Source organism: Vombatus ursinus, unplaced genomic scaffold (assembly GCF_900497805.2).
Source record: "Vombatus ursinus unplaced genomic scaffold, bare-nosed wombat genome assembly UNPS02007612.1, whole genome shotgun sequence".
Lineage (NCBI taxonomy): Eukaryota > Metazoa > Chordata > Mammalia > Diprotodontia > Vombatidae > Vombatus > Vombatus ursinus.
The window spans coordinates 7150487-7174288 of record NW_020947390.1 but is presented as its reverse complement, the minus strand read 5'-3'; the positions used below and the strand labels follow the sequence as shown (position 1 = coordinate 7174288).

Here is a 23802-nt window from a genome sequence, read left to right as displayed (position 1 = left end):
TTAGTTATGGGTGGTAAGGACCAGTAATATAAAGGGACAATGACAGCGCTTATGACAGGACAAATGGAAGGCCTTAGGATATTAATGAAACTACTCTGCTACACTATTCCTATTTTTCTCCTTTTTCTTCTACAGAGAAATACCTTAAACATAATAGAATAGGTAATTAAAAGACTTTATTGGATTTGAATTAGAAATGTTTTCCCTTTAACTTTTTATATTGACCTTTAAATACTTCATTGCCTTTCAAATCATTTAAAAAGGTCTAGTAAGGAGGAGCCAGGTGGTATTTTTGTTTTGTTTTGTTTTGTTTTTTGGCTAGGCAGTAGGGTTAAGTGACTTGCTCAGGGTCACACAGCTAGTAAGTGTTATGTGTCTGAGGCCGAATTTGAACTCAGGTCCTCCTGACTCCAGGGCCAGTGCTCTATCCACTGCACCACCTAGCTGCCCCCAGGTGGTATTTTGGATAAGCAGATTGAAGGAGAAACATTTCCATCCTCTTACGTGAAAAGCTAGAAAGATTAAAAAAAAGAAAGTCTAGATATTGCCTACCAGGAAATACAAACAGGGCTTGCTATTTTTGTAAGAGGGGAGAGAGGAAAAGTCTTCTTTAAGATCATGGGCCCAGAGTATCCCTTTTAACCATTTAAAGAAAGTTTTCTTTTATCTAAAATTCTTCTTTTTGAGGACTGTAGTTTCTTTTCTTTCAGTATTTTCTCAGTGAATATGAACATGGACAGTTAATGGTCTGCATATTCTATAAATCAGATGTTTTGTTTTTGTTTCCTGGCTATCCTTGGCCTTTATTTAAAATAAGTTGAAGAAACTATCCCCAGCCTTTCAGGCTACTCATAGTAGTCAGAGAAATCAGTAACAACAATAAAAAGAATGTATAAATACATACTTTATTTTATTGTTCTTAACTGGGGCGTTTGACTTTTCAAAAACTTTTCAGGACTGAGAGTATGTGCAAGGAGCAAATGGAAATGCCAAGAAGTGTCCCTATGGTGCACAAGAAAAAACACTAATTTGAAAATAATGTTTCAAATTCTATGGAATGCTGAAACAGCTCTTTTAATCTTTTAATGCCCTCCCTCCCTTCTTTCTCCCTGATGGGGATTCAGAGGAAGACTAACATATACTTTCATTTTCACTGTCTTGCATTACCAGTGAGTTAGAAGGACGATGGCTGGTGAGTGGGGATCTTTTCTGTCTATAGGGTGGGAGGATTCAAGCCTAACCTGTGGGATTGCTTTCCTGTTAGTAAACCTGGGAGTTCAGAGCAGATAGACACATCAAGGAATTATTGCTTTCTGAAGACTGTGCTGCCTTTTGAAGTTGGAACTTTTCTTATGCCAGGTTTATGTAGGGGAAATGATAAGGAACCAGGAGTTAGATCCCATCTCCAAACTTCCGGAAAGAGAGGCAGAAGAGTTATAAACTGACTTTTTAACTCTTTCCTTATGCTTTTTTGCTGGTTACCTTCTGAACAAAATTGTGTTTTTTTTTTTCCTTTCCTGTTCTGTCACTTTCCAGGAGTATGACTGATTAAAATGCTGAAGCTCTATAGGCCTGAGCATGATAAAATTTTATAACTGCAAGGGATAGTAGAATCTGTTGTTTCCCAAACTGTCATTTTATAGAGGAGAAAACTGAGGCCCGTTATGGGCTTGCCCATGGTCATACAGAGCAAGAGAAAGAGTCAGAAACAGATCTAGGGCCTCTGACTGCTTTTCTGATGTCTTTTCACTGTTATTAAAAGAACCCAAGATATAGTTCCAATCTCAAACTTCCTGAAATGGAGAAAGAGAATTCCCTCCACCTTGTATCATGAGCCCAAACTGAAAGCTGCCTTACTTTCTTTAACCAATCTCTTCTCCCCATCTTCCCGCCCCCCCATTCCACCCCACTCTAGGAAAAAAAAAATACAGCAAATAGTTACATTCAAATTCCGGTCTATCAAAGAGATTTGCTTGTGTAAGAGAGTGTTTTCATTTACAGAGAAAACACCTCAGCATATTTCTTTCTGAGAGCTTTTAAAATCTCTACTCTGAGTGCAGGGCACAAAAATTGCAGCTATAGTCTTTGGATATAGCTCCTGGATCACAGATTTAGAGCTATAAGCTTACTTGGGGGCTATCTTTTTCACTGTCTTCCTTTAACAAATGAGGAGACTGATGTCTATTGACTAGCAGATGTAGCAGGCAAGATTTAAAGTCAAGTTTTTTTCTAGCATTCTATCCACTATGGTAAACAGTGATGCTTCATAGCAGCTCAAAAACCTCATATTCTTTTTTTTTTTTTAAGGAACACTGTTTTTGACTGTTATGATTAGTTTTTTTAATAATGACTGTACCCTGTCAAAACAATGGAAAAATATGGCTGTCTTTTATGTTCTTTAGGCTTCAGTTTCATTGAATCATAGAACTTTTGATCCCTTAAGTTTCCTTCAGAATATCTGATTTAACCATCCATTTTACAGTTGATGAAACTGAGGCTGACAGTAAAATGAACTATTCTCTAACATTGTCAGAAAGTAGTAAACATGGACCAAACATAGGTGTTACATTTGTTTCCTATGCTAACTTTGTTTCTTATCTGTAAAGCGATTAAGTCACACTGGGTTATTTCCGAAGGCTTTTCTTTTCTGAAATGAGATGATGGACAAGATCTCCAAACTGTAAGTAACTCTTCTGCTGTGCTTTTAACAGAACAAAAGAAGAATGATGATCCAGTGAAGAAGGTAAAGACTGAGGCCACAAAAATTTTTAAAGATATTTGTGATGATTTGATTGAGCAAGAGGTTTTTAATACAAATCAGATGAGGAATATGAAAATACAATTTTCATCCATCAAGGACAGGAGCGAAGACTTGGTTAAGACTGTCACTCATAAGAGTGGCCAAATTGGCCAAATTGTTTTGAAAAGATTACTGACAGCCACAAGACAACTGCATTCAGGTAAGACTCAGTAATGACATTACCTAAAAGACTCACATTATGTCATCTCTCCCTTCCTGATCCCCCTTCTACTTAGAACTCAATAGCTGGCTTCATCACTATTCCAGAAGTCACAGGAAAAATGGATTGATTCCACCCTGAAGGTATTTCAGTTCTGGTATTCCAAGGGCCTCCTTTCATTCTTTTCTTGCCATAGCTTGCTGTCATCACCTTGCTATTATTTTCCTCAGCCTCTCAATCTTATTATTGGGTTCCAACCTGGTATCTTTCTTTTGCTTGGAGGACTCTTGCTCTGGAGTTTGGGTAATTCAGTAAGCTGAGAGAAATCTGTATAGTCTCATCCAACTTTCCTCAGCATGTGACCTTTGAATGTTAGAATTCAGATGCCTCTGATCCTTACTAGAAGTTATTCTATGGGCTAAAGATTTAAGGAAACCTAAAAGTGCTTTCCATCCCTTGCCTATTGTTACCTTACACAGTTTCAGTTCTTGGAGTATCATAGATGTAGCAGAAGAGATCTCAAATACTGAATCAGTGTTCATGTCATTTACTTAGTGCATAAGTTCTGATAATTCAATTGGCTATTAAAGAATAAATCAGGTCACTTTTTCTTGTAACTCAGGAATTACAGAGAAAGATGATTCAAAGACATGTAAGAAACAATGTGCTGTAATGTATAGATTACTGGATTTGTAATTAGGAACGTGAGAATTTAAATGTTGAATCTAATACTAGCAATGTAACTATAGGCAAGCCTCATGATTTTTATGACCTTTAAAAACTTTCTTAAAATAACTACTAAATGATATATTATATTCAACACAAGTTAAAGAAGTTCCCAAACCAACAAAATCATACTCATATTCCTCTCCTTTATTTATTTATTCATTTATTTATTTATTCACTTATTCATTTATTGACTCATTCATTCATTCATTTATTTATTTGTTTATTTATTTATTTATTTGTTGCATAAGGAATCCAAGCTGAAGATGAAAATTCAGAGCCAATAGAAAATGCAGGGATTTCGCAGACAGTGGCTTCCCTCTTATTAGGTAACTATGCCTGCAAAGCAAGAAAAGGATTGAAATCCACTTTTGCTACTCTCCTTCTTAAACTGTGAACAAACTTAGAGGGGTGAAGTACTAAGCAAAGATGTCCTCAGATAAGTGGTGTGATACAAAGGAGACTGTTGGGAGACAGAAAACAGAAGACCCGGGTTCAAGTTAAGGTTTTTCTTTCATAATGTGTATTCATGTTTGTAACTTAAACTAACTCAGTCTCAACTGCCTCCCCTAAAAAATGGAACTAATAATTTTGAACTTGCCTTTCTTTCAAGATCATTGGGAAGACCAAATTAAAAAAATGAATTTGGAATTGTTCTTATGCTTATATGTTGTTGTTTTTCACTGGTTTTCAGTCGTGTCTGACTCTTTGTGACCCTATTTAGGGTTCTCTTGGCAAAGATATTGGAGTGATTTGCCATTTCTTTTCCACCTCAGTTTACAGATGAGGGAATTGAGGTTAAACAGAGTTAAATGACTTGCCTAGGGTAACTCAGCTAGTAATTGTCTGAGGACAGATTTGAATTCAAGAAAATGAGTCTTCCTAGCTTCAGGCCTTGCACTCTATTCACCATGCCACTTAGTTGCCTCCTATATTATATTATACTCACATAATACAGTATAAATATAAGGGATTATCAATTACTCTACCACCAATATATTTTTTTCAAAAATGGTTCAATTACATTCCAGATAGTCCTTAAAATAACATCTCCTCTCAGTCAAGAGTGAGATAAGTTCATATGACAGAGCACAGAGGGATGGATATGAGAAATTCTTACTTTCCTGCACCATATACAATCTTATTGTACTCGATTTGGCCTGATTTCTTCAAATTTGTGCTGCCCATATTTTAGTTATCATTTAAGAAATAGCCACTTTTTATATAATTTTAAGCTAGAAGTGGCTTTAGAATCTAGTATGCCCTATTGATTTAATAGATAAGGCAATTCAAGCCCACACAGAAGGGAAAAGACTTGTTCAGTAATGCATAAGCAGTAATTACTATAGCTTAAATTCAAACCCAGGTCTTCTAATTTTAAATTCAATGTTATTTCCATTACATTGTATATCATTTTCCTTTAACCAACTGATCTTCTCTTTATCTTTAGCCACAAGCTTTATTATATACTCTACTTTTTTAAAGCTCCATTTTATTGTTATAATTTTTGTTTTAAATCAGGCTAACATTTGTCTTTTTCCGGTCTGGTAACTCATATCCTATTCATCAAAATATTTCAAGTATTACTAAAAGAAGGACAGGAATTGCCCCTGCCAATTCCTCTAGTACCCTAGAATTCCATGTTCCTTGGTCTGCTAAACTAAGTTTGCAGATATATGCTGTCTTATGAGATCCAGGCTTATTCTGAGTTTCAACTGACTTTTAGCCATTTTTTATTTAAGAAAATAATAATTTTCTGTATTTCCACAATTATGTATGATCATAATTTAATTAAGTCATCAAGATAATCTTTGCTAAGTACTTACTAGATCCTATGCTAAGTGATGGGAATATAATGGATAAAAGTGACACTACTTCTGCCCAGTAGGCTCTTTCAGTCTAATGGGAGGGACATTATGGCCATTTATAAGTAGATATAGAAATATACACAAGGTAATTTTGGAATGAAGGGTACTACCTGGAGAACCAAGAAAGACTTCATTTAGAAGGTGCTGCCTGAATTGAGTCTTGAAATAAAGCATGGATTTCAAGAGCTGTTGGTGAAAAGATAGTTTATTACTGCTATTAGTTACTATCAGTGCAAAAGGTCATCATGGGTTACTTGGTCAGAGAGTGAGAATAGTGAAGTTTAAGGTAGGAAGGGGAATGTAAAGAGATTTGAATGTTTTAATATTTTATTTGTGAGCTGAGAGGCAATAGGGAGTTAGCGGAGTTTATTGGTCAGAGTACCAACATGATCAGGTCAATGCTTCAGGAAAATCACTTTAATGATTGCGTTGAAGATTTGATTAGAGAAGACAGAGATATGAGTCAGGATGATGAAATAGAAGACTATTATAGTTGGTCAGGAAGGGAGTGATAAGAGCCCAAACTTGGGACATGACTGTTTAAGTATGAATGGAGAAGAGGGGGCAAATTGAAGACATGTTTTGGAGAAAGAAACCTTTGACTACTGATTACATGGATGTGGCAAGTGAAACCATGGAGTAAAGAACAGCACCAAGACAGCACAAGGATGTTAGCATCCTCAACATTAACAGAGAAATTCAGAAGAGGGATGGGTTTTGAGGAAAGCACAGTGATTTCAATTTTGGTCATCTTGAGTTTGGTATGCCTATGAAATATCTAGTTCAAAATGTTCAGCAATTAGTATCTTTTAGACTGTCAGCTCCTTGAGAGCAAAAACTATAATTTGTCTTTCTTTTTATCCCCAACATTTGACATATTATCTAGAACATGGTAAGTGCTTAATAAATATTTATTGACTGATTGATTACTGATATGTAAGTGGAAATCAGGAGAGAGACTTTATTGGGCTATATTTATAGATCTGGGAGTCATCTACATGGCAATAGTAATTGAACCCATGGGGGCTGCTGAGGGGCAAAAGAGACACAAGGCAGAAAGAGACAGGAAGGGAGAGAAAGAAAGAAAAGCAAGAGACAGACAGAGAGAGACACACACACACACAGAGAAAGAGATAAAAGGAGGGGGAATGCCTTGGACAGAACTTGTACACTCTCAGTTAGTGGGAATGATAGGGATGATGACTCAACAAAAGAGTCTGAAAAAGAATAACCAGATAAGTTGGAACAGAACCAGGAGAGGATAGTGTCACCAAGACCCAGGGTGGACAGACTATTCAGGAGAAGAGTGACCAACAGTGTCAAGTGCTGCAAAGAGAAAGAGGACAAGGATAGAAGAGTCATTAGATATGATGATTAAGAAATCATTGACATCTTTGGATTGATCAGTTTCATTTGAGAGGTGAAGTTGGAAGCTAGATTACAGGGAGGAAGAAAAGAGTAAGAGGTGGGAAAATGAAGTCAGTGACCATTGCTTTTTCAGAGAATTGGGCTGAGAATGAATGTGAGTGGAGATATAGAATAAAAATTAATGGAGTTTATAGCAAAAATAACAGTTTTTTAAAGGATGAGGGAGATTTGTGAATATTTGTAGGTAGCAGGAAGAGAACCAATATATAGGGAGATAATAATGATTGGAGAGGGAGAGATAAGATGAAAGTCAACCTATTAGATCAGTTGGAAGGGCATAGAATCAGTGATACATGTAGAGGGGTTGACCTCAGTGAGGAGAATGAAAGAAAAGAAAATTAATTATTAAAAACATACTATGCTCTAAGTAGTAAGAGAAAGTTCACTTCTGTAAAAATTATAATAATGGAAATAGTGGAGAACATACGGTGCCAAGAATTTATAAGAAGGGGAAAAGAGGAAGTTTTTAATGAGTATCATTTGTTTTTTTAGCAAAGTAAATGCATGGAAGTAGTTAAGAGGTTGGGGAATGGGATACTGTTTCAGGATTAAATAGGGATATTCTATAAAACTACCTCTATGGGTAAAATTGGACAGAGAGTTAGAGAGGAGTAAAAGGATTGCTTTGTTGGCATTAAGTAGCCAGTTGAAATTAGGTAACATAAGTTTACCTTTTACCCTGGCAGCAGCAGAATTCCTCATCCTTCTATGATTTTTTTCTAGTCCTCCAGTTAGCTTTCTGATCTTTAACATTCCTCACCACCTTTAACTGATTCATGATGTCACTACTTTGCTATACTTAGGGAGAGTGAAGACATTTCATAGTATGTTCAGGGTATGGCAGATGCATTAGTTTGTTTGGAGTGGAAAAAAGTTAGGAAAGGCTGGAGAAACGAAACTGGAAAACTATGCAGAGATGCAAATCAGAAAAAGACTTGGAGTACAGGAGTTCAAATTTTACCTTGTGTAACATGAATCTCAGGGGCATACACAACACCCCACATTACACTTGTAAGGAATAGGGAGCTACTGAGCAAGGGGATATTGGCAAAAGGGAGTGACATGAGCAAAGCACTGTTTCAGCAAGACTAAACAACATTCAGGAAACACTGGATCAGGAAAGATGAGAGGCAGGGAGGACAGTGAGGAGGTTTTTGCTGTAATTTAGAGGTCAAATATTAAAAGCCTAAACTAGTAGAGTACTGATAGTGGGAACTTAAAGGAAAAGAGGAATGTGAATGCATTCCCAAGGATAAAACAAAAAGAATTTGGTAACTTATAGGATCTAACAAGTAATATATTACCAGAATCATAGAGGTCTTTGAGGGTTGAGCATAAGGTGACTGAGAAAAATGGTGGTAGAATTATTAGATATAAGGAAGTCAAGAGAGGGAAGAGATTGGTAAAAAGAGATTATGAGTTTTAAGTGTCAAAGGATAACACCCAATGGTAATCAAAAGAAAAATTTTTTTTAAACTACTTTCCACTCCATCCCTGTGTTCTTTTATTCTTGTGAACATGTTTGTCATTCTCAGAGGCATTTCCTCAGAATAACAGTAGGGTCTACCAGAAGTACAAGTCAAAAGATATCCTGGTTTATTAGAATTTTTTTCTGACTCTTGTAGCACCTCGGCCTATCCAGACAGCTGAACCACTAAACAAGGTCAAGCTCAACCCTACAGATTTCTACCATGAACTGAAAGAAGCAAAGGATGAAGAGGTACCATTTTGGATGAATGATTATAAAGGAGAATCAATAATCTTCTTCAAGTATAAGGGCTGAAGAACTTCTAGTGGTTGTTTTTTATTGTCTAGAAATGCCTCCTAGGCATCCAAAAGCTATGGAGAGCTCCCTCATTTATCCATGTCTATGCCCAGGATTTTCAGTTTATTTTAATTCTTAGATCTAATATATATCCCTGACTTCCCTTTCTGTTTCCAAAGTTAAAAAAAAATCATGTTTAACCCTTGTTCTTATGCTGTGGCCCTCCTTCCCCTCATTGCATTTAAAAGATATGTTGTTTCTACCATGTGATGTCTTCTAGGTACTAACATAGAACATTAATTATACTGTTTATTTTTTTAAGAAAAACATTTATCTATTTGGAGGAAATCAGGGAAAGATTGATCTAATTGTCCTACAAGACAGGCTATAGTGTTTGCCACATGGAACATACAATAGTAATACAATTGATTTTATAGAAGGGAAAAAATCAACTCAATTCCACAAAATTTAGTAAGGACCTGTCTTATGTGAGCCACTGTGTGAGGTTCTAGGGATACAAAGATAAAACTCCTGCCCTTAAATAACTCGCTTTGAACTCAGGATACACAGTACTAGGGAAGGAGGACCATGGATAACTGGGAATGTAGTAGGGAAACTTGAACTGAACCATGAATGGAAATAAGGATTCTGAGAAGGTTCTTGGAAGTGACAGATTGAAAACAAAATAAAGCAAAACAAAAGTGAGGCCACACTAGCTGCCAAAAAGCTGGTATTCTTCTAAAGGGACACAATATGAATGGATTTCTTGGACCATTGATAAAAATCATAGGTTCATACAAGAATAATAACAACAAAAAGAGAGGCCAAGAGAAGTATTTATTTTTTAATTAATCAATTTATTTTTAGTTTTCAATATTCACTTCCATAAAATTTTGAGTTCCAAACTTTCTCCCCATGTCTTCCCTCCCCCCCACCCCAAGATGACATTCAATGTGATATAGGCTGTACATATGCATTCATATTGAAGCAATTTTCACATTAGTCATGTTGTAAAGACGAATTAGAACCAATGGGAGAAACAATGAAAAAGAAGAAACAAAATACAGTGAGCGAATAATATGTTTTGATCTGCGTTCAGACTCCATAGCTTTTTTTTGTTTTGCTTTGTTTTGTTTTCTGGATATGGACAGCATTTTCCATCATGAGTCCTTTGGAACCTGTCTTAGATCTTCACATTGCTAAGAAGAGATGTCTGTCAACGTTAGTCATTGAACATTGTAGTTGTTACCATGTACAAGGTTCTCCTGGTTCTGTTCACTTCACTCAGCATCAGTTTTCTTATCAGAAAAGGAGTGTTAAAAAAAAAGATCACTTATAGAAGTGGATGGCATGATGAGACTCTATAGTGGAAAGAAGACATCCCTGTTCAACTCTTACATAAGCAACGTTTTTTTCTTTCTTTTTTTTTGTTTATTTGTTTTTGCAAAGAAAAATTATCTTTGGGCTAGAAGAAACATATAAAAGTCTAGCAGGAAGTTAATAGAAAATATAAATGTGGGAATAACATAAAAGCACTTGCTTGTCTCCTATAAAATCATGTTGCCTTGTCTAGATAATCTACATCATCGAGTACCAAATTGGGAAATGTGATGACTGAATCATTACTAGTGATCTTTGAATGATTATGTAGGAGAGGAATATGGTGGGAATAGAGAAGAGCATATCATCTATCATTTTTTAAAATGCATAAATGGAGTTTACAAACCATATATCACCTGCAGCTAGATTTTTGTTCTTAACAGAATTCTAGAATCTATTTTTAAATAGATAGTGACCACAGGGGAAAAGAAACTAAAAATCACAAAGAGCCAGCATAGTCATGAAAAACAAACAAACAAAAAAAGCTTATACAAGAACAACCCAGTTTCCTTTCCTTTTTTTAATAAATTAGTAGATGAAGAAAATACTATAGGCCCAAAATGACATAATCATGATTATACAAAGAAATTCATAGAGTATATCATACTATTAAAGTCAAAAATGATAGATTTAGGATAGATGACGCACTTAGGTGGATTAAGGGATGGGTGAATAAATGGACCCAAAGAGTAGCCATAATGTGTAGTTAGTCTCTAGACTTCCTCTTACCAACTAACACATATAATAACTTGTTGAGTCTCTAGAACTCAATGTAATACATTTCTTCCTCAGGGTAGGTATACTCTTGAGAGATCTGGGTGTTTTTCTAATATTATCAACCCAAATCCTGTGAGGACAATTGTATGAACTGATGGAGATTGTTATAAGTGGAACCAGAAAAGAATATATAACTGTAACTATGATAATATTTCCTCATCTATGAAATAGGGGATGATAGCCCTAATGAAGTCATGACTTCATGTTATTCATGACTGAACAACAAAAGTAGAGCAATGTCCATTGAAATTCATTGCTTCTTGCAATACTCCAATAGCAATAAATCGGGCAGAGATCTTATTATCATTTCTTAGGATCACTTAGCGTAACAAAGCAGTCTAGTTTCTAGATGTAGATATATATATTATATATATGTATAAAACTTCTTACAGATATATGCAGTCATGGAAAAGGGAACCCGTACACGCCTGGCCCTCATCATCTCTAACACTAAATTTGACTACCTAAATGAAAGAAAAGAGGCTCAATTTGACATTCAGAGAATGATGGAGCTACTTCAGGACCTGGGATATAGTGTGGATGTCAAAGAAAACTGTACATCATTGGTAGGTGCTACAATGACACAGCACCATTGCCGATGCTTTCCTTCTCCCCAAAAGGAAGTGAATCACCAGTATGTGCACCAGAGGGAATCAATCTCATTTCCTTGCATTTGTTTCCATCATATAGAAAAGCTAAGTAGTGTAGGGGATAGAGTTTAGGACCTATAGTTAAGACCTGAGTTGAAATCTAGCCTTAGATACTTATAGCAGTCCTACATTGGGCAAGTTACTTAACCACTACTTAACCACTCAACCACACAGTTTCCTCCATTGTAAAATGGGGACAATAATACCACCTACTTCCCAGGATTGTTGTGAGCATCAAAAAAGATTGTATTTGTAAAGTCCTTAACACATTGCTTGGCACGTAGTAGGTTCTTTATGAATGCTAGCTGTTTTTTTGCTGTTTCTTCCATGAAAATTATCTCATCAAATATACTCATCCATATCACCTGAATTACATTAACCCCTCAGTCAATATATTTTTAATTTGTTTTTATTTATCAACAATCACTTCCATAAGCTTTTGAATTTTAAATTTTTCTCCCCTTCCCTTTCCACCTTCCTCCCCAAGATGGTGTGCAATCTGATATAGGTTCTACATATACATTTTTATTAAACATATTTTTACATTAGTGATGTTGTAAGGAAGAATTAGAACAAATAGAAGGAACCACAAGAAAGAGGAAACAAAACAAAACAGAAGAAAAGAAAGCAAATAGTATGCTTCAATCTGCATTCAAACTCCATAGTTCTTTCTTTGGATGTGGATAGCATTTTCTATCATGAGGCCTTTGGAGATGTCTTAGATCCTTGCATTGCTGAGAAGGGCCAAGTCTATTGACATTAGTCATCACACAATGTGGCTGTTACTATGTACGACGTTATCCTGGTTCTGCTCACTTCATTCAGCATGAGTCCGTGAAAGTCTTTCCAGGTTTTTCTGAAGTCTGCCTGCTCATCATTTCTTATAGCAGGATAATATTCCATTACATTCATATACCACAATTTGTTCAGCCATTCCCTAATTGATAGACATTCTCCCAACTTCCAATTCTTTGTCACCACAAAAAGAGCTACTATAAATATTTTTGTACATGTGGGTCCTTTTTCCCATTTCTATGACCTCTTTGGGATATAGCCCTAGAAGTGCTATTGCTGGGTCAAAGGGTATGCACATTTTCTGTAGCCCTTTGGGCATAGTTCCAAATTGCTCTCCAATTATTTCATGACTCCACCAATAATGCATCACTGTTACAATTTTCCCACATCTTCTCCAACATTTATCATTTTCCTGTTTTGTCATGTTGGCCAATCTGATAGGTGTGATATGGTACCTCAGAGTAGTTTTGATTTGCATTTCTCTAATCAATAGTGATTTAGAGCATTTTTTCATGTAGATGGCTTTAATTTCTTCGTCTGAGAACTGTTTGTTTTGACCATTTATCAACTGAAGAATCAGTCAATAATTTTTCAGTGTTTGTTAGGAAATGAAGTCAGTGTTGGAGGAGTTTGCCGACCGCCCAGAACACCAGTCCTCAGACAGCACCTTCTTTGTGTTCATGTCTCATGGCACCAATGATGTCATCTTTGGAATAAATCATAAACAGGAAGACCCAGATATTCTGGCCAATGATACCATCTTTGAAATTTTCAACAATAGTAACTGTTACAGATTGAGACATAAACCAAAAGTTATCATTATTCATGGATGCCAAGTAGGTGAGTTTTTGGTTATATATTATGCTAAACATGGCCAGCCATTTACCCAGACATTTGAAGGCTGGTCTATAATATCCCAGGGAGAAAGAAGCAGCTGTCTAGCCATAACTTTATGTTATTTACTAGGACAGGGAAATTGCAATAGACTTCATTAAACTGTATTTACCATGTCTCAGAAGCATCAGTGAACAAGTTACCTCACATATTGAGAACTTGTCCATCCTACTGGTAATTTGTTATATGTCAAACAGAGATCTATCCTTGAGTTTATATTTTTCTTCATTCCAAATCAATGTGTTCCTTCACAATGATAAAGGGGATTACCTTTGTGCATGTGAATGTGCATGTATGTATATGCATATTATCTGTAAAATATGCTTCCAAGGATAAAAAACTACTTTAGTAATCATTGTAGTTGTACTGTAACCAAGACAACTAACATCATTTTTACCCGTATGACTTAGGTATGGTTTCAGAACAAAGTGCAGTGGCAGCTTCAGCAGGCAGCTGTGCCCAGTCCTCCAAAGATGACAAAAAGATCTTTTGGAAGGATACTGTTGGAAAAGAGCATGTAGAAAAGGACTTCATTTGTTTTCACTCTACAACTCCATGTAAGTGTGGTCCCAGAAGGTAATTTAGAACTCTTTCACTACTCTTCATACACTGGCCTTAAATAGTCTCTCTTTTGTCCAATCAGAAAATCTACGTCCCTAGTATAATGGGAGACTTTAGATGACAGAGAGGATTGAAATCTAATTCTCAGAGTATTTTAATGCCCATTTTCTTTCTGCCTTGTTGATATTAAGGGGACTTCTCAAACCATTAGGACCACGATGACAATAAAGATAAGTCTGCTGAATTGCATAAAATTAAAGAGAAAAGAGAAAGAAAAATCACGGGCAAAATAATCAAATAGAATCAACAAATTTCCAAGTTGGAAGAAACCTCAGGTGTCGTCTAATTAATCCATGCCTGAAAAAGAGCCCTTTCTACAGCACCTGTCATCCAGCCTTTGCTTAAAGACTTCTAATGTAGGGAAACCATTACTTTCTGATAGACCTATCCCACTTTTGGACTGATGCATGCAAGTCTTTTTGTTTGCTTGCTTGTTTGTCTGTTTTTCCCTGTACCCAATCTATTCTTTCCTCTTTTTAACTTTCAACAATTGCTCCTAGTTCTGTACTATAAAATCCATCAAAACAAATCAAATTTTTCTATCACCCTATAAATAATCGAAGACATTGATCATGCCCCCTCCAATCTCCCACCCTGAGCTTTCCTTATTCAGGCTAAACATTTTCAGTTCCTTCAAACAAAACTCGTATGTCATGAATGTGACCCTTCCTCATATATGTTGTCTTCCTTGGATATTTGCTCGCTTAACGAATTTTCTTCTTATAATACATGTGTGTATGTGTGTGTTTTAACATTTAAGCATTAAAAGGACGAAAGCATTAACAGCAACACCAACAGCAATAACTTCATGAAAGATGTGAAATCAGTAAATGTAGTCAGTTATTGGTCTGTTTATAAGTTATCTTTAGTTAGTATCTAGCATTAGAAAAGTGGATGGGAATGATTCTCACAAGCATTTTGGGGACAGTTATAATGAGTAGAGTGAAAATTCTTACCTATTAAGTTTAGGCAGTAGAATATCAAATATTCTAATGAAGGTTTTAGTCAATTTCTTGCTTAAATATTGTTTGCAATCCCTCTAAGATAAATGACTACTAGATGGAATTCTTTACCATCAGCTTATTTTAGATAACATATGTACTAAGCCATGGAAGTTTGGTGGTTATTGGCTATGTCTCATCCCAGAGCTATCTCCAAGAAAGTACCAAGTGTTCTGAGGTTCTCAGAGAGTGGGCAGTGTTCTATCCCATTAGCTCCTCATGTCTCTAGGAGACAGGGTATATGTCATGACCTAAAGAATATATTCAGGATATCTTTATCCCATCATAATGTTTCTAAAGCTTCCAAGTACTGGCAATCCTTATCTCTTCTCCAAATCTGTTCTATCTAAAAGCACCTCAGTATTGCATGTCATCATGTAGACATGATAAAATGAAGCCAGCTCAAAGACAACCAGATGGGATACAACAGTACATAGTTACAGAATCAAGAAAAGGAACACAATCAGAATGCAAATTCAAACAGCGATTCCATGGAATGTGTGGTTTCAGGTTCTCTTAGCTAGTTTATAAACATGGACAGGAACTTTAGGATACAATACAGTTGCTTAGCTGTGTCAGTTCCTTTCCCCATGGGAACAATAAATCATGATTCATGTAATAAAACAGAATATTCATGTTGTGTTCTACTCATGACCTTCTTGAAGGCGAAAATAAGTTGAATATACTCAAGGATCACTTCCGTGGCCTGGGACTGATTCATATTTTTCTTGGAGGCTTTGGATATAGGAGTTTTGTCTTTGTTGTCTTCTTCTGGTTGTATGTTTTGATTTTCTTTGTCACCAAAGTAAGATAATATAGTCTGACTCTTTTTGTGCTGCTTACTCATGATCCTGGCCAATTACTTAAGTTTTAAAGTCTTTGTTAAGGTAGAGGTCTGCTTCCAGTGGTGAATGTACTGTCCCAAGCTTCAAGGGTTTTGTGCAGCTGTTTTCAGAGATACTTCTAGGGACCTGTAAATTTTCAGTTCTTCCAAGGTGATATGATAAGGGGTGAGGTGTTTACTCCTTTCCTGGTCTATGAGTGACCACAAGCACTCCTTTTCCTTGGAACTGTGAGGAGGATCCCCTTTCCCCCACCACTGAAAGTTCCACCATGCCAGCACTCCTCCTTGTCCCAGCACTGTCACCCAGGACTGTGACCCAGATCTAAGCATCGGGAAAGCAAAGATTCCTTCAGCACCAGCAAAGAGATCCCTGCAATGCCCCTCTGAACAGCCACTAGATTCCCCTTCAGTCTATGGGCTGAAAGCTCAGGAACCTGGGCTGCACTGGGACTGGGGCTGGATCTTCTCTCTCACTGAGGTCACAGACCTTTCCTTCTGACCTTCTAAGTTGTCTTTGGCATTTGTGGGTTGAGAAGTCTGGAAACCACCACGGCTGCCCATGATTCAGTCCCCTAAGGACTGCTCCAAATTCACTAAGGCCCTGCTTTTGCCTGGGTGGTCCATGTTGAACTGTGCCCCCTCTTCCAGCCTGGCACAATAGAACTTTTCAATCAACCATCCAGTTTGTCTTGGGCTGGAAATTTATTTCACTCTGTCTTTTTGTGGATTCTGCTGCTCTAGAATTTGTTTAGAACCTTTTTTTACAGGTATTTGGAGGGGTTTTGGGGAGTCACTGCTTTTAATCTGCCATCTTGGCTCTGCCCCCCCCACCCCTATTAAATTTTATCTGATTGGTTTTAGTCCCCTCCCCCCCAAAAATAAAACACTTATGAGACTTGCAATACAAGTTAAGCAGATATCCCATGAAATTATATTATATTGCTGCCTTTGGATGCACAGTAAAATCATCACATTTAGTGGACTTTCTGAGGTGAACCTGTTAGCCATTCTTCCATTCAATTACAAATTCCCTTTGTCTTGTGAATTTTTTTATAGCAATAAAAAGACTGAAAAAATTCAGTACATTCACTATTACATCCATTAGTTGAACACTGAACAAAAATTTCACATTAAAATTACAAATGACTAAGTTAATATTTTTACACAGATTACAAATTATTCGATTTTTAGTACCTCTTGCTCCCCTTTCCATCCTTCTGCCATAATTATTTCAGAAAAGAATAGTAGATACATAGGACTTAGGGACATTTAATAATTTTCTTTGATTCACTGGGGTCCAATCACCAAATAATTCATCTTTTATCATTGAGCCTCTCAATGCTGAGTTAGGTTGACTCCAACAAGGACAAAAAAATCTGTTATAGTAATTGTACTGGAAACCTTTCCAAAACTGGAAAATTCTGCAAGGATTTGCCCTACAGCCTCATAACCTTTGAGAACCTAGGGTCACTTTCACATAAAGATCAATAATTGGTTTAGGATCTTTAAATATATGTGTGCATATGTGTAGATGTATGTATATATGTTCTGATTAATGAATATTCAATTTCTCTTTCTCCCCCTACTGAATAGTAAAGAGAAAGGAAAAGAATATATATGTGTGCGTGTGTGTGTGTGTGCGCATTATATATTTAGATAGATGGTCAAGCAAAACAAGATTCCATATTAACCATTACATTTATTTTTCTATACCTATATCTATCTTCAATTTAGTAAATTTCCTCTTTGACAGGTCAGTAGTGGGTTTCATCTTTAGTCCTGTGCAATCATGGTTTACTATTATACTTATCAGAGTACTAAAGTCAAAGTTGTTTTTATTTTGAATGCTGTTATGATTGCATATTTTTAAAAATTTCATTCTGCATTCACAAAAGGTTTAGCAGTTTTCCTAAAGTAGTCCATTTAGTCACTTATTTTCCCTCAGTAACATTTTATTATATTCATAGACCATAAATTGTTTAGCTCTTCCCCATTAATTTAACACCTTTTAGTTGTTTTGTTTGTTTGTTTAGCTTTTTTTTCTTCCTGCCAGGAAGAGAAAGGCTCAAAATATCTTTGTACATATGAATTATTTTCCTCTTTCTTTGATCTCTTTTGGATATATGCCAATGAGTGGTATCACTGGGTCAAAAGGTTAGTTCTGGATAGCAAAACTCAGGAACAAATTGCTTTAAAGAATGACTTTACCATTGTACAATTTCACTAACAATGCATAAATCTTTCTATTTTCTCACATATTTTCTAATATTTGTCATCTTCTTGTTCTGTTTTTTTTTGTTTTTTGTTATTTTTGTCATAGATCAAGACTTTGTGAAGAGAACACACAAAGACAAAGATATATAAAGAGCTAATGTCCCCATTACTTCTGAAAATACACCAAGTCAAGTCTATTTACCAAACATACCATTTTACTCCAACTATCTCCAACTATTTTAACATTTTCTAAAGCACAATATTGTATCATCTAAGTCCATAGTTCCATTATACAAATGTTAGATTGTTCCTACTTACCCTTACAAAATGATAATTATTCTGGGTTCAAGAAGGTATAATCTATTTGTAATTTATAACTTCTATTTATAAAGTATTGATTTCATTCAGTAATTTATCTGTTTGCACAATATCTTGCACAGTGACATTTTGATAATTTAAAAAAATAATGTTTAGTTGAACTAAATAAGACTCAGTTGAATTGAACTGGTTCTCCTGACTACTTAAGTCAGACATAAAGTAATAAAGCTACATCTCATAGTCTAATGTCAAAAAATAAAAGTCAGGACCTTGAATTTTATTATACCATTATATCCAGATGACATTTCTTTGGAAGATGATCAAGTGGGTTCCCTCTTCATCAGCCTATTCATTGATTGTTTCCAACAATACTCCTGGTGCTGTCATGTGGAAGAAGTTTTCCAGAAGGTTGGTAGACTCTATCTGGAATCATCTATTGCTGGGAAAAAACAAACAAACAAACAAAATCCCTCTTTGTTCACTTCAGATTTTCTTGTAGAACTATTTGCAAGATATCCAGTACAGAGCCAGATCAAGATTCTCCAAACAAATAATCAAATATCCATTTATTCTAATACCTACACTTCTTTCCCAGGAGCTATAGAAAAAAAGATTCATTATTAGTGGATATGTCTGAGAAAGTATTAAAGATTTGATTTTATCCCAGCATTTTCATTATAAAAATGTACACTAGATTTAGTTTACCTCTAATGACACTCCATTCTCTTTACTGAATTTCTTTTCTGATTTTCTGAGACTTCCCTCTCTTATTTGCTTAGTGACAAGATGCTGCCTCCAGTACATAGACTCCTTAATATAATGATGTGACAGGAACTCCCATTCCTAATTTTACCTTTTCCTGTTCACTACTGGTCCCACCAAATTGATTTTCCTTCCAGATGTTTACAAACATCTCTCAATTACTTTAGGTCCAAAAATCATTTGAGACTTCACAAGATCCAATCCAGATGCTCATCATCGAAAGGCTATCCATGACAAGATACCTCTACCTCTTTCCAGGAATTTAAAGCTATCCAATGGCACCAGACTTTTCTAAACTAAGGTAAATAGTTCCAAGGGGTTAGAAGCAAGGTTTTCTTACTCGGAGTCAACAACTAGAAATCTTGTGAGGTGGTGGTGGGTCTATTAACTTGCTAGCTGGCAATCTCCAATTTCTTGTGTGTGATTAGGTGATGGTCAGAGTCACCTCAACCTGATTTTATTTTTCTTGGTCCATTAAATGATTGTGAAGGTGAAAATGAATCTAACATTGCCCCAAGTAGAGTAAACTTATGATTTTGACCTGACAAATGAAGTCCTGATATTCAGATTTTGGATGTACTCATGGAGGGAAGAAATCATCATGTTGTTGATTTCAAACTGGTTCTTAAGAAGTCAATTTGTCAACCAGGGAAACTTCTTAATACTTAAAGTCACAATTCTGATTTGTGATCCAGAGTACTTATGTGTAAAATAGTCTTTACTTCAGAGTGGTGAGGATCATTTCGCAATCTTATTTGGGAGAAATGTAAGTGCTGCTTACACCACTTAAATTTAATATTAATATTATTTATATAAATTATTTATATAATTTATTTATATTAAATATATTATTGTGCATTAAAATACATATATTAAATTATATCAAATATATTATTATATATTATATTGAATAAATATATTTATGATATTTATACTATTTATTTAAAGAATATTAATTATTTCTGTAAATTAAATTGTGTTCTTTACTGACTTATTATCTTCATTACTGACCATTCAAATCTTCATCTTAATTAGGTATGACCACATCATCATGCTTTTATAAAGGGTTATATTTCAGCAAATCCTGTCTCTGTGCCATGATTGTTCGTGGTACTACACTTCTTTCTTTTTTATCTGGGAAGTAGTACGCTGAGTAGTCATGAAGTGCTTGGTCTTTTCAGAAGGACATTTCCTTGTACAGAACTTTATTTTTCCCATCCTCTAACTTCATGATGGTTTTCCCACAAAATGTTTATCCCCATTTCAACATGTTTGCATATGCTTTTCCCCAAAATCCTATAATGGCCAGATTAAATAAATTCATCCTACAATCCCTGTCCCAAATTTCACATCCTCCAAGACGTTTTCAATGATATTTCAATACTTCCATAAATTTAAAATCATATCTTGGTACACTGTATTACATTCTATTAAGGGGTTAGCAAACTACAGTCCAGGGGACAAATTTATCCAGTAAACTAAGAATTTTTTATATATTTTAAAATAAATTTGATTATGCCTAAACTATAGTTGAAACATTTTTAGTTCATGGTCCTTACCAGAAAACAAGTTGGAAAAAAATGTCTCTCAAGCTGTAGTTTGCTTTCTTCTGCTCTGTATAATTTTTTTTTTAATTTCAACTATTTCATTTGAATATACCTTAATGTTTCTAATTATTTTGTCAAATCATTTGAGAGAAGGTATGGTGTCTTCTATTTCTTTTTTTTTTCGTAATATTTCTTAGAATAGTACTGGTCACTAGAATTCCTTCAATTATTAGTTCTGAAATTGAATGTAATATACCAATTTGATCCTGAAGCAGTTACTGACTTTTTTGGGGGGTCTAGGGAACAAAACAACCTACAGGTGGTTAGTGACCTGGTAAAGACTAAAGCTTATTTTTAAGAGTTTTATTAATGCTTTTTTTCACTTTGACATCTTAGTCTTTTATAGATATAAAGTTTCCTTTGACGATCTAGGACACTTTCTTTTCTGACAAAGAAAAAAAATCAGTTATGATACAGACGAGGGGGTTTGCCAGACTATGCAGCATTTCATATCCATAGTTGCCCATTTCTTCAAAGAGATTATCTAAGTACATTTTTTCATTTTCCCTCAGAGGCTAATATTGGTCATTATAGCAGCAAATTGTTTGAGTTTATTTTTAGTATTCTTTTTATTTACACTAATATAGTCATTGCATATACTGTTTTCCTGGTTCTGTTTACTCACTCTCTGTCACTTCTTACATTTGTTAGAATTCATCATTACCATCATCATCATCATCATCATCATCATTTTTGAAGTGGGATCTCCCTATTTTGCCAAGGCTGGAAATGCAGCAGCCACTTACAAGCCTATTCTTGCTGCTTATCAATATTGAAGTTTTTACCACCTCTATTTCTGACCTGAATTAGTTTGTTTCTTCTTAAGCGAAAGAAGATCCCTCACTTCCAGGGATGCCCTATATTGGTGCTTGACATTTTTGCAGATATCAAATTACCTTTAACCTTACTTCTATTCAGGCTCAGGAGTTCATGGGATCCACCAGCCTTGATCTCAATTTTAGGGATTATTCTCACACATACTCACACCAGTTACATCATTTCTCAATATGCAATTATATATCCCATCAAATTACATAACATACTGCCCAACTGATTGCACACCTTCTTTTTTTGAGTTTTAAGGTGCAGCTCTGAGGAATCAGTGTCTCAGTCTGAAAATTCCTTCATCCCTCAAGAGGCAGGAGATGCTGATTTTGCCACATCCTCAAAGAAAAGAGAGAGCAACTGTTTGGACAAGTGAGAGCAAAGAACAACACAAAACTAGATAGAGGTGAAAGAGTCTCTATGCTATGAATTTGAATACATGAGACCCCTTCAGGGGATTCAGTATTCACACAAATTGGGACCTTACTGTACCCACTTCAATATAACCTTGAGAAATCAACAGATCAACTCTGCTGGAATTGGACTATTATTACCAACGGAACTGTTGCCAACAATAATACAGCTAAAATGTGGATCCATAAAAATCATTAAGAATGACATTTCAATACATGACACAAAAAATTTTCAAAATATAGAGAAATAGCAAGAGGAAACCAAGCAAGAAGAAAACCAAATGGAAACAGTATAAGAAATAAAAAAAATCACTTAATCCTGTCTGATATAGGAGTTGTACAGATCCTGCTTTCACATTGAGCTTACAGATATGCTTATATCTTAATATTTTTATTCTATATTAAAAAGTAATTTCATCTACCTATCCAGTAGCCTGTAGAACATTATCTACAAAAGAATAATAGCAGGAAATTTTGTTTTTCTGGGACTGCTTCTATATGAACTCCTCTTGAAAAAATGAGATTAAAATAGATGATTATTATTGTGGTATTATTGTGGTTGTTCATAAAATAGATCATATTTGTGTATTTTTTTCTTTAAATAACATGTGGGATAAATGAAAAGCCCAAGAGACAGAGTTTCTGGGTAATTTAATAAAAATCAACCTCAATTGATGAACAATTAATGAAAGGGCAGACTTATTAATGAGGAGGTGGGCAAAAGTCCTCTTGCTGAGAACATGGCTTGATCATGAGACTCAGCCACCTTCAGCAAACTGGACAAAGGAATCCATCTCTACCCATACCACTTTGGTTGATTTTCTCCTTCATATGCTGAGTTCCCCTAGACTGCAAAGGAGGGGTGCAAAGCCATGGGCTCAATGCTTTAGGGCTGAATGCACCTAGATTAGATTCTTTAGATAACTCTAAACAGAAGTAAGGTCCCCTAGTTTGGTGGGGTCTGCCCAAGATTGTGGAGCATGTACCCCGAGGATTAGGCCAATCTCATCTATCAGCCTTGTCCTTCAGAGACTGGCCGAATGACTTTCAAGGGTTGGTCCCGAATGAGGAAATAGAAAGAAAAATATCTTAATCCTATTTTAATAATTGGTTATTAATGTAACAAGAAAATAATAACTTTTTGAGCATATAGCCCTTTTATCAGAGACTCAAGATTCTGGTGACCTAGGCACTCTTTGAGGGATGTCCTCATTCTTTGGGATTATAGCTTACAAGAAGGAAATGTGGGAAAATGTATGCATATTTCCCTTTCCCTAACCTTCTGAAACACTTGCAAGTGCTCATGTTACTTTCCTCTACCCCTTTAGGAGAGGGTTTCTAAACCTATGATTTCTTCAGTGTGGGAAATTACTTATTATGTAAACTCTCTTTATCAATTTGGATCAGAGAGTTGCCTGAGGAGTCCTGAGTGGTTAAACTTAACCAGCATTACACAGTCAAGACACATCAGAGACAGAACTCCTGTTTTGTTTTGTTTTGTTTCCCTGAATTCAGGCCATGATATCAATCTATAACACCATGCTATCTCTCAATCATTTAGAAGATAGTTTTGTTAAATGGAAGAAAGCAAAGAGACCCTTGAATTAGTAACATTAGTCCTCAAATGTATATAAACTTTCAGAGTCACGGTTCTTTTTTTTTTTTTTTTTTTTTTAGGCAATTGGAGTTAAGTGACTGGCCCTGGGTCACACAGCTAGTAAGTGTCTGAGGCCAAATTTGAACTAAGGTCCTCCTGACTTCAGGGCTGATGCCCTATCCACTGTGTCACCTAGCTGCCCCTTAGAGTCACAGTTCTTGAAAACATCCACATAAACCCCCCCATCCCTCCCTTTTTTATCCCACTCCCACCCCCACCCAAATCTAATCTTGGCTTTGCATTTATTTATATTGCACTCTCTCTCTCTCTCTCTCTCTCTCTCTCTCTCTCTCTCTC

General features: G+C 35.6%; 1 protein-coding gene across 5 annotated transcripts; it reads left to right on the top strand.

Moving 5' to 3' along the window:
* Positions 1-1164: 1164 nt before the first annotated feature.
* Positions 1165-22349, top strand: LOC114033870 (caspase-12-like). Of its 5 annotated transcripts, none has more exons than XM_027849485.1 (10): positions 1165-1192; positions 2712-2960; positions 3938-4015; positions 8608-8702; positions 11297-11470; positions 12955-13189; positions 13654-13800; positions 18540-18649; positions 19171-19304; positions 21694-22349. In XM_027849485.1, the coding sequence occupies exons 1-9, from the start codon at positions 1186-1188 to the stop codon at positions 19267-19269; spliced, it is 1194 nt and encodes a 397-aa protein (XP_027705286.1). In that variant the 5' UTR covers positions 1165-1185; the 3' UTR covers positions 19270-19304; positions 21694-22349. The 5 variants fall into 5 exon arrangements, with proteins under 5 accessions (XP_027705286.1, XP_027705285.1, XP_027705288.1 ...); XM_027849484.1 differs by having other exon boundaries at positions 21687-22349; XM_027849487.1 differs by lacking the exon at positions 11297-11470 and having other exon boundaries at positions 21687-22349.
* Positions 22350-23802: the final 1453 nt, after the last annotated feature.

Excerpts from the sequence above, each read along its gene's own strand:
- LOC114033870 (XM_027849485.1), top strand. Across the intron at positions 4,016-8,607 it reads AGTGGCTTCCCTCTTATTAG|CACCTCGGCCTATCCAGACA; the intron begins GTAACTATGCCT and ends TGACTCTTGTAG. Across the intron at positions 8,703-11,296 it reads AAGAAGCAAAGGATGAAGAG|ATATATGCAGTCATGGAAAA; the intron begins GTACCATTTTGG and ends AACTTCTTACAG.